Source organism: Atractosteus spatula, chromosome 6 (assembly GCF_055471065.1).
Source record: "Atractosteus spatula isolate fAtrSpa1 chromosome 6, fAtrSpa1.hap1, whole genome shotgun sequence".
Taxonomy (NCBI): domain Eukaryota; kingdom Metazoa; phylum Chordata; class Actinopteri; order Semionotiformes; family Lepisosteidae; genus Atractosteus; species Atractosteus spatula.
The window spans coordinates 49,121,466-49,132,712 of NC_142711.1; the positions used below are offsets into that span (position 1 = coordinate 49,121,466).

Sequence of the window (11,247 nt, forward strand, 5' to 3'; positions counted from 1 at the left end):
AATGTGTTCTACTCAATTTGTGTTTCTCGGGACTCCATCTTACATCACCCCACCACAAAACGTAAGCCTTTCTGCTTTTATACTTTGATTTTGTGATGCACGCTGTTCCCTGTATTACTCTCCCAAGTCAAGTAAGGAGATGCAGAGACCCTGATTGTGGCAGGTTGCAGGTGGATAAGCTTGTTATTAAAAAATAGTTTAAAATAAAATGGCAAAATAAAAGCACCAAGTACTGTACATACAGTTTATTGCATTTCTTAATGTGTATGAAAATTTATTTTACAAATAGAATTATATTCTTAAAAAAAGAGATAGCCTGCCTTTTCAATTGTTAGTATCTTTTTTATGCTACAAACTGTACTGCGGTTAAGGGTTAAGCAAGACATGATTTAACAAGTAGCTCAGTAGCATGGCAATGTCACAATCTGATTACATTCTTCACATGCACTGAACAATTCATGTGGATTACACTGCTGAGGAGAAACTAGAACGTTCACATATTATATCTTGTACATTTAATACAGTGTGAATTTAAAACAATCTTTGTTAAGTTATGACCTATCCATCTACCTACTTCTATGTATGTATATTGTATATGTGCATAGGTAGGTAAATGAATAGTTCATTATTTATTTACACACAGTCACATCCAAAGTTATTAATACCCTTAATATATGTGTTAAATTACACTTGCTTGTTTGCAATAATTCATCATTGTAAATAACAGTACAGATAACGGGTGAATTCTGTTCTGCTGAGTCTGTATCTGTGGCTGAGCTAATGCACAATCCAGTTCTGGGCTGCTTATTCTCTTATTTTCAACTTGAAATTGAACCTAAAAGAGCACAGCAGGGAGAGCGGCACATGGGATTGGGATTGCAAATATTTGGCATCCTCCATCTGATGTTTATTCATTGTACTTTTTCAGCAGAAAATGGTAAAAAATAATTGAGGAATGCTGTTTTTCTTCTGTGTCAGCAATGTGGTGCTGGCTTTCACCATTTTGAGAGCTTTCAGTTTTATTACTGGGCCGAATTATACTTTGCCATTTGTTAACTTCGTGGATTTAAACATTTCTTTTGCATGTTTTACATTGTTTATAAAATGTGTTCACTATGTTTGCTACAGAATTACAAATGGAACACAACAAAAAGATCAATTGAGGCCAGGAGTATTAAGTTGAGTATCAAACCACTCATTCAGCAACAGCAATTCAGCAATACTGGAGACCAGTGGTAGCCAACAATACTGGTAGCCATCTTTTTCCTCTCCCTTTTACTTTAGCACATTAAGTCCCTCTTCTGCTAAAATACTAGTATGTATTATCTTACTAGCAATCTCAATTTACCATTCACTACTTTAAAGTCAATCTTTTGCCCAGCGGGTGCAGACTTGGTAGATTACAGTTAGTGAGCTCTGAACGGCGTAACAATACTTTTGTGTGTGGCTGTGTACATAAACATTTATATCTCCAGAACAGGGTTTCCCAAACCTGACGCCGGTGACCCCAGTGTCTGCTGATTTTCATTCTAAATAAGACTGAATCCTCAATTACACCTTAAACCTTTAAATGAACTAAGAATTTGATTCATTAGACATCAGCTTCAGCTGCTAAAAGTAACTGAAAATAGCTATAAAATTTAATAACAAACTTTAAATCATTAACAGTTCAGGGCAGAAAACAATAAAATAGTCCTTATCAAATTCCAAGTTCAACAAAGGGCTCAGTTCAGTAAATTACCTCAGCTGTAGCAAAAATCTGTAACGGTATCTGAGCTCACCAGAACCAAGGCTGTAAAACTCTGGTTTAATGAAAACAAATGCCTTCATATACAGTGCATTGCTGATCAAAACAACGGAATCAAAGGCACTTGTTAATGTTGAAGCAAACGGGTGATTTTCCACCATTCATTCACATTACTACAGCAATCAAAACTAGTGGTTATGTGTGAGCAATCACATTTGTTAATTTTATTCCTCAGCTACATACAAACGGTACATCACCGTGACAAAGGCAGCAGCAATTGCAGGAATCACCCAGTTTGTCCACCAACTAAAAGGAAACAAAGGAAAGATTAATAACATGAACTTGTTATTGGTCTATTATTCCTAGAAAATGTATCCGTTCAAAAACGTTTGGTCCCAAGAGAGCCGAGTAATACAAAAGCACAATTAAGAAAGGCACAAATGTAATCTATGATTATTCCCTTTTCATGTGCTCAATCAAACGGTGCTACTAAGGTCTTTAGAACAATTGTTTCATTTCTCCGTTATGGTAACAAGAAGAAATAAAAAAATGCAGAACTTCATTCCACGTTATGTATTTATTTTACAGAACTATGAGTAAAATAAATAAAAACCTTCCACTTACAGAGAACATATACCACTGACTCCTAAACCTTCATGCTATATCTTTTTAGACTATTATATATATTCATTTCTTTTAAAGTAAAAATTACAAAAAGATATTCAATAATTTAATTCCTAAGCATTATTGTAAAGCATTTATAAATGTATATATTCAGATTTTGCAGATTTTCCTGTGCTGCTCAACAGCTTTATAAGAGTGTCAGTCAATACTGGAGAATTTGTGGTGACTGTACAATACACTGTAAAAGAATAATAATTCCTTACACTTATATAGCACTTTTCTGGACACTCCACTCAAAGCGGTTTACAGGTAATGGGGACTCCCCTCCACCACCACCAAAGTGCATCCACAAAAGAATGTTTTCGAACCAGTTATACAAAGAGAAAATCTTTCAATGTGGCCTGCATGTTTAAGTGGCACTGAACTAGGGAAATGTGTTATAATTCAATTATAAAATGCATGATTACCCTGGTACTGCATTCACCTTTTATTGTAATCAGAACATCTGTTTAGCCCATTAACCCATCTATCAAATACAGACACCACTCTAAACTACCTGGTGACCACCCACATCAACTTAAAATTAACTCCAGTAAGAGGTGTCGCAACCTTTTAGGTCTTAGTCTTATCATCTTATATCAGTCTTAGTCTGTGGTACCATAAAAAAAAATGAGAAACTCAACGCAAGTCCAATTTTGTATTCATTAACACTGTTTTCAAACCTTGTTGCCTGATGTATCAGATTTTTCATAAAAATTAAAATACGATAAAAAAACATGAAATGAGAATACCTTGAGTTATCATTCAGTGTAGTGACAAACGTTTCCTGAAAAAGAACAAAACGTAAAGATTGTTTAACACTGTTCTGGCTTAAAAGGGGGAAGATACTGTTTATTTATTTCGGTGCTAACTTAAAACAGTGCTCAATTAAAGCTGGAAGATAATGAAGTATTTTAAAATAATTTAGAAGATATCAATACATTTAACAAAGTAAAATAAAAGGAAATGAACTCTTACCTACTCTAGTTTTATTTATCTTTATCAGTGGGTAATCTTCAGCAAAACACAATACTGAAAAGGTGAAGGTACTGTACACTTATCTAATCTGTGATTGAAGTGTGCAGAGCCGTGACTCTCCATGAGTGTCCAGAGTGCACGCAGACTTTAAAAAAAAATCACAGACTTTCTGCCTCAGACCTGAAATAACCATTACTATTGTTTCCCCTTGAAGGGACTGAAGTTTCCTAATAGAGGAATAACAGTCATTACTGGCTTTTCACATTTTCCGCAATAAATACCACCTCCTCCTTATCCGATAAAAAACAAATCTCAATGTTTTAAAATAGTATTGTTACAGCATGAGATGCGTGTGTGAAAGGACCTTTTTTCTTGCCCAGGAATGCCAATAAATCAGGATGCCTGTTTCCCGAGTCAAGTGATTGTGATTCTGGATATCCACATAATATTGAAAAGCTCAGTAACAGTAATTAAATAAGGGAATAAATAGGTCCCCTCCTACAGGGGCAGTGCTTTGAAATCTTTGGGGATCCAAAGCAATAGACGCAATAAAGGAGATATTAATGATCATACAGGAATAGACACAGTGCTCTTATTTGTGTGTGTAACTATAAGAATTAGTCATTTTTCCCAGAGAACAACCTGATTTTCAATTTGTTAACAAAAATATCAACAATTTTATAGTGCAAATCTAAAAACAGACCTTTCCCCATAAAAGTTTTTACTCTATTTCTGGCCTCTCTGAATTTATACTGATAAGTCCCCATACATCAACCTCAAAATGTTATTAAAAAAACGGTTTAAATTCTTAGTTTTAGTTCACTTACCGTTGGCCTTTCAATTTTATGTCTGTCATCCTACAAACAACAAAAACAAAACAGCCAAGATTACTGCAAGAGAACCACACTGCTTTAACTTCCTATTTGGTCTCTTCCATTACTGATTACCTTCAGAGACTGGCAAAAACCAGGAGATTTTTATCAGGCTCAGCAGTGCATATATTCTAAACAAACCTTATGAAACTAGCGATTGGCACGAAGGTCACTGCCTTCCCTAAAAAACCTGTATTTACTAAGCTGCAATGAATTTTACATCACATCCTACACTACTCCATACAACATAATTGACAAGTCTTTCTCTAGCACCTTAATAATACAACTGCTACAAATTAATGTTTGGTTTCTACCTGAAAAGACATGCATCAAATAGGTACAGCAGGTATGAACAGGTGATTACACCTTGTACTGAATACAAACGACAGAGGAGGACATGTTCCGATCTTATCTTAAAAAAAATGGGGAGGAGTGGTGGAACTGTGGCTAAGGCTCTGCGCCTGTGGCTGGAAGGTTGCTGGTTCAAATCCCGCGGCCGGCAGAGGAATCCTACTCCGTTGGGCCCTGAGCAAGGCCCTTAACCCCAACTGCTCCAGGGGCGCTGTATAAATGGCTGACCCTGCGCTCTGACCCCAAGCTTCTTTCTCCCTGCCTGCGTCTCATGGAGAGCAAGTTGGGGTATGTGAAAAGACAAATTCCTAATACAAGAAATTGTATATGGCCAATAAAGTGATCTTATCTTATGTTAATGGACTAAACATGCTTTCACCACCCTCAAAACTCACCCATTTATACAGGTCTTTTAAACTTTAAGACAAACTTGTCTCTATTTCAATATATGCTATTGCAATTATTGTATTTGTTTTAATTCATGTACACTGTTTCCAGTTCTAACTCCTATATGGTATAACTATAATTACTACATTTACTTGCACACTTCATCTTCATTTTCATCACATTACGTTACTAGAGCATTAAGATGAGGTGATCTAACTTGTTGAATGTTACGCCTGGTGACAAATCAAGAAAGAAAAATAAAGAACCAAGGTTTTCTGTAGATATTTCTTATTGACACCTGAAAACGCAACAGACTTAATATACTAGTTGTACACTAATCACTGGTGAAGCAGAAGTGTGATGATGTTCTGAGTAGACCTGTTTACTCTGCACAACCCACTGCTCTTGACCGCTTTGCAGTCCTTTCGCCTCACTTGCAGCCCCTGCTGAGGTATCACACAACAGCTTTTTGAAGAAGTGTCACATTGGCTCAATTTGCCCTACTCGAACATTGAACATCGTGGGATGTGATGGGTCAAAGAGGGGCATCTAGGGCTCAAAGATTAGTGAAGAGGCCCATGTTTGGCCAGTCTCTCGGAAAGGAATGGGACGCTGATGCAAGTATGCCCTGTACAGCGTGTATTACTTCCAATGATCACCTGACAAGCTATTTACCTGTGAATTTTACCACGGACATTATGTTGATGACAAAGGTGAATAAGCATAACGAATTGGCTTAAGATATGTATGTTAAGAAAGATTTTCCCGATAATAACTTTTGCAATTTTGCTGTTGTTACAAGTAAAAAGTCTTGTCTTGTCTTTTTGTCAAGTTTCAGTATATTTAGAATACAGTGGTACGCATTATCTGATCATACTTAGGATATTATGGGCCCCTGAGTTACGAATGAATGCCAGGCTACAGAAGGTCTAATTACACATGTAATTTATTTGAATAAAGTAGCCCACAGGCAGATCTTAAGCCTCTGAGCGATGGGTGCTGCAGGTCTGGAAGAACACGTTGACCATACTGCAGCGCCTTGTCAAGAAGAACTGTGCGCTTGACTGTGAAACAGGATCCTTACGGGATGGAGTTCGCCAATGACGTATGTGCTGGCGATAGCTCTGGCGTCCGAAGAATGGCCTATGTCTTCAAAGCTCTCTGTGGCGTTGCCCCCTGCCTGCTCCCGCAGAACTTCTTCACCACCTGGGTGCTAGAGGGGGGAAAAAAAACTCTGAAAAAGCTCTGGAAAAAAAAAGACTGAAAATCTGAAAGGGGCATGTCTCTGTAAAATCACGGCCTTGGCAGAAGTCACTGACTAAACCACCTCAGAATCGCTTCTCAGAACCAGGTGGTGAAAAGGAGAACATACATTGATCCAATGTTTTTATAACACCCCATGTCTTAAATGGTGAATGCACCCCTACACCATTACAACAGGCAAGATACAGAGACTGCAGTTACATGCTAAAGAGCACATGACAGAGAACATACAGTCAGCAGTGTGGATCTGAACATCTTTCAAAACCTTAATCACACGCTCCTGCAGAAGGCTGAAATTGCTGCTCCAAATGCTTTAGGTAGGGAATAAAGAATTTCACAAGATGCTTATTTTTATTATTACAGGGTTCTGCAATATATAATACCCTGTAAGGGTTTTTATACAATGCCACTATAATCTCTTGAAAGACCAGAGGAAATTACTTTAAAGGTAGGAAACCCTCTTTCATTAATAGAAGGACAATGGTAATAAAACGATCAGACAATCTTTCAGCTGGATTAGGGGAGGGCTAACTTCTACCTCCTGAACAGGTGCTATTATTGGTTGAGTCCCTAGGGAGTTGACTGTCCAGAGTCACTGTGAGCAAAAGCAAGTGGCACTAGCAGTCAGCACTTTAAGATTGTGGGTTAAGAGTTATCTCTTGTGTACTTGGCCATATTCCAATAAAGGCAAGGGGTTATGCAGAACATTGGCATACAACTGCACTAACAAACACCAGGTAATAGAAGATGCTGCATGGAATTCATCTCAGATGTCAGAAGACAAAAAAACATAACAAAAAAACATAACCCCACCAACACATTTAATTGAATTAGTATAATTCCATGGTCATTCAAAAGAGGTAAATTCAGTACCTTCTGCATTACACTGGTTAAATAAAACACCAGACCAAAGCCTCAGAGCAGTATCTTTGGCTGCCAGTGGCTTAAATAAAAAGCTGTTCCTTTTTATAAAAAAACAGAACATTCTATTCTCAACTAACTTATCAACAAGTAGCTTTAAAGTACACTACAGAATAGACACCAAGTAAGTTAATTATTAAAGTATTGTGATAAATAAATTAAAACCTTTTTAACTACTTTCTTCACTTGCTATTTAAAGTTCATGTTTTGAATCTGGCATTCAAGAAACCAGCTGGACACACTGAAATGAAACAACATACTAAATACATTCAGTTTGAATCATTTCCCACAGCACATTATGTCAAAATTATCCCATATTCTTTAAGAGAGCTCAAGAGCTAGCAAGAATAAAAAAAGGAAATTTAATTTAATAAGTTTTTGATAACTGATGTATTTAAATTATAATATTGACCTGTTAAGGCGTGCAGAATAACAGATGGTGGCCATTTTCTGTCTCATCCCCTCATCCTACCGCTGTGTGACGTCAGGAGGCTGGCTTAGAGTTCATGAACTCGAAATCCTAGTTGATGATGTTCTAAGTCCTAATATCAGCGGCCTCTAAATTCACTGACCAAAACTAGATGACAATATCTGACACCGCGGTGAGCCACTTCGCTATATAACAATTCTTCCAAGCAGACTATGGTGTTGATCAACTGAGGGTCCCAAGTAACGTGAACCTTTTCGAACCACACAAAACAAATTCGCCAACCTGTTAACTCGAAGGAAATTGATCTTCTTCAAAACAAATGTTAAGAACACAGTATTTCATGAAAGATCTTCTCTCTTACTGCACATCGTCGGGAGAATGTCGTAGCCTAAAAAAGCGAGTGTAATAAAATTAGAAAAAGGGAAAGGAAATTGAAAATGTAGAGCTAGCCAGTGAAACGTGTCTCGTAAAGATAGCTCCTATCGTCTCGTGACTATTTCACGTTCATTCACAAGTTTACACTCAGACGTCTGTCGCTTCTTTATCAGGGTGCGTAGTATTTCTAGCGCAAATGAAAAGGCTCTTTTGCGGCGAGTCGGTATTTAACACCTGGCCCACTTCATAGTGCAAAGTTCAGAAAACTGTACCAAAGGAGAATTCAATTTGCTTTGTTAAAGTCCCCTTATTAATCATTAATCATTGATCTTAACTGCCATTTAGCAAAGCACTCTATTAAATTATTTCAGGGGTTTTAAGATTTGTTCAAACTGAATAAGAGACGCGAGTCCGAATACACCAAAATCGCAGGTTTTAAAAGTAGAATGAAGCACATTAAACTGCCCGAACTAAATCGTAAAAGTAGGGGGTCTCTTTTCGTTTTTACTATTTAAACATTCACGGATTAATTTCGCATTTTAACAAAGGATCTGCTTTTACATAAAACTGTTTTAGGGAGTTTTTCATCGATATCTGAAATAGTTCACAGGACTAAAACTAAATTCTACATAGTTTTCATAAAAATATCAAGCCGAACAGATTCGGAGTTGTAGAAGCAACCAGACATTAGTGTACTGTCCCAAGTTACAACATTCAATAACTGGGAACGCGAAAAAAGAGTGACTTTTCAAACCAAAATCACTTTAGTTCAAGGATCTGCATTGCAGTTTGCAGCACTCACAGTCAATTTAAACACAAGCTCAACCACAGACTTCGAAATCTATTTTCGACTAATTTCCCATCTGAGTCAATAAAGTAAGACCATATAATCAATTGAAAGGATGCACAAGTTGAAGTTCATGTCCAAGTTGTTACACTGATGTGCAGAATACCTTTTCTTGTGTTACCCTATGCATGCATAGGATTGTGATTCTGAGAAGCCACTGCTTTTAAACCGCTCCTGATTCATAAAAAAAAAACTTTATTATTAATCTCCTCACCTCTTCCAGAAATTTAGTGACATCGTAAATTTTGTGATGTAGAATAATCCAAGTGCTCTTGGAAGAATTATGTTGCTCCACTTCTTCCAGACGAAAGTATTTCACTTCTTTCCCGTTTTCCTTTCCTTCCATTTTTATTTAAAGGTTTAATACCTTGCCACACTCGCCTCGACCGCAGCCGGTCAGCAATGCTGCACCGTCTCCGCGCTCGCACTGAACTTCCTAGAGGCGCCCTGGAGTCCCGCCCACGGCGTCTTCGCTTCGTCCCACGATTGGCCAACAACTGTCCAGCTGACGTTGATTGGCTCCCAGACCTGCCTCTACGCCCGCTGACACGCGTTTCAGGGGCTCGCCCGTGACCAGCGTAGAGTACACACGGTTCCACTGGGAAGGGGGAAGGAGGTGTTTAGTGTTATTTGCACGCAAATAAGGCTGTTGTCACGAAACGATTCCGCCCCCGTTGTGAAGTTTCCCCGCAGGCAAAAAACTACCTGCAGGTTTTCCTTCTTTGAAATCAATATCTCCCAAGAAAAATATACAGTACTTAATATGTCTGTAATACTTCAAAAGAAGAAAAATGTTTATATGCATACAAGGTTTAAATTATGTTAAACAATCTTTAAATTATTTCTTAACAAAAGGACTTTTTTTTCCGAAACAATTGACCATTAACTATGTAAACCTTGCAAGCAACATAAAAAAACTCCCTTTTTCAATTATTTACACACTGCATTTCAACGTCTAGATCTTGTTGCTGCTGCTGCTGATTTGCATAAATTACTGTTATTTATTATATTGTATTATAGTATATATGTATTTATTATATTGTATTATAGTATATATAGATGTAACAACTTTTACAAACCCATTTTTACAACAAATAAACATATTTTAAGAACTGTTGTTCGTTCTTTTATATTGAATGTGTAGGGTTCACAGTACGTCAAGACCTTGTAGACAACTTTAACAGTGGAAAGCAATGATATTTATTCATCTTAAGAGCTATATACATTTGTAGGTTTGACTGTTCAGAGAAACTAGTGAACCACAAAAGTGCACTACCCATTGCTTATAACTTGACCTATATCTGCCTCTATTTTTATAACAGCCACATTTTTTAATGTCTTTATACTGCATGATAACAGAATTGGCTTCGCATTCTACAGCATTACACGAATAAATAAAAAACTTAATTAAGGAGACTATGCACAACTTATACATTTAGTAAAATAAACCAGCGAGAACAGCCCTTTTCAGTAAGATATCTCAAAGTTCTACACAATTTAAACCTGCCAAGAACAGCTATTACATTCTACCGTACACTAATGTCGGCAAGTGCTTTATTTCTGACTCATCTCCTCATAGCTGCTACAGCTCAACTCGGCAAAGTTTCAGGGTCAGCAGTGAACCTCCCCAGGGTCCTTCTCTCTATTAAATCGTCGTAAATATTTTGTAATCAAGTTGCATTCCTGCTGCAATATCACTTACAATGCAGCTGTAAAATATTTAGTTTTCAGGCTGATCAAATCTGTTTGTGTAACATTTATTTATGGGTGGTTTTGAACTGAACTGAGATCATGTCTGGGTTTGGTCATAGTAACAACAGAATTTCATCTCTTTTACAGCCCCAAAGATGGAATAAGAATACATGTATTTTGGAATATGCTAACCTACACTTCAGGTAAATCCTTCACTTTGGCCAGTGTAGGGTATCTGGCATTTTGTTTATGTAATGAAAGTCAGCTGTGAGGTTATTTAATGGTGGTGCAAATACATAATCAAACATATACGAATTGTAAAAAAAAACAGGAATTAATATTAGAGGAAAATTAAAGCTAAAGTATACTAATTTTGTTTTAAAAATCTGATTAATTTAATTGAGAATTTAAACTTCAAAGTACACAATCAGCTGGAATACAATAATACAATAATTACTGAAAATCAGTAATTACAAGAGATTAGGTGCTCCAGGGAATAGAGATCATTAGAAAAGGCAATCAGTAATAATGCTTAAACTGTGTATAGTAATGTGGGCAGGTCTACTCAAAATACTGTTATCTGTTTGCAAATCTCTAGTTTGAATTTTTAAGTTGTGTGCCCAGACATGTACAACTGGGGAGCAGAAACAGGCCAGAGTGTGTGCTTCCCCTCTTATTCTGTGTCTAAAACACATGGGGCACCCTTTGGCTCAATTTGTCA

General features: G+C 37.0%; 1 protein-coding gene across 1 annotated transcript; it reads right to left on the reverse strand.

Moving 5' to 3' along the window:
- Positions 1-230: 230 nt before the first annotated feature.
- cyb5a (cytochrome b5 type A (microsomal)) lies at positions 231-9,273 on the reverse strand. Its single transcript, XM_088918412.1, has 5 exons — positions 9,049-9,273; positions 6,083-6,211; positions 4,216-4,245; positions 3,163-3,197; positions 231-2,053 (listed from the first exon to the last, which is right to left on the reverse strand). Exons 1-5 carry the CDS (start codon positions 9,178-9,180, stop codon positions 1,972-1,974), a joined length of 408 nt encoding a protein of 135 aa, XP_088774538.1. The 5' UTR covers positions 9,181-9,273; the 3' UTR covers positions 231-1,971.
- Between the last annotated feature and the right edge of the window lie 1,974 nt (positions 9,274-11,247).

What these genes read in the sequence shown, in the direction of transcription:
- cyb5a (XM_088918412.1), bottom strand. Translation starts at nt 9,180, where the DNA reads ATGGAAGGAAAGGAAAACGGGAAAGAAGTGAAATACTTTCGTCTGGAA. An exon ending in TCACTAAATTTCTGGAAGAG is followed by an intron (nt 6,212 to 9,048) that starts GTGAGGAGATTA and finishes TCCCCCCTCTAG; the next exon opens with CACCCAGGTGGTGAAGAAGT. An exon ending in TCATTGGCGAACTCCATCCC is followed by an intron (nt 4,246 to 6,082) that starts GTAAGGATCCTG and finishes TGTTGTTTGTAG; the next exon opens with GATGACAGACATAAAATTGA.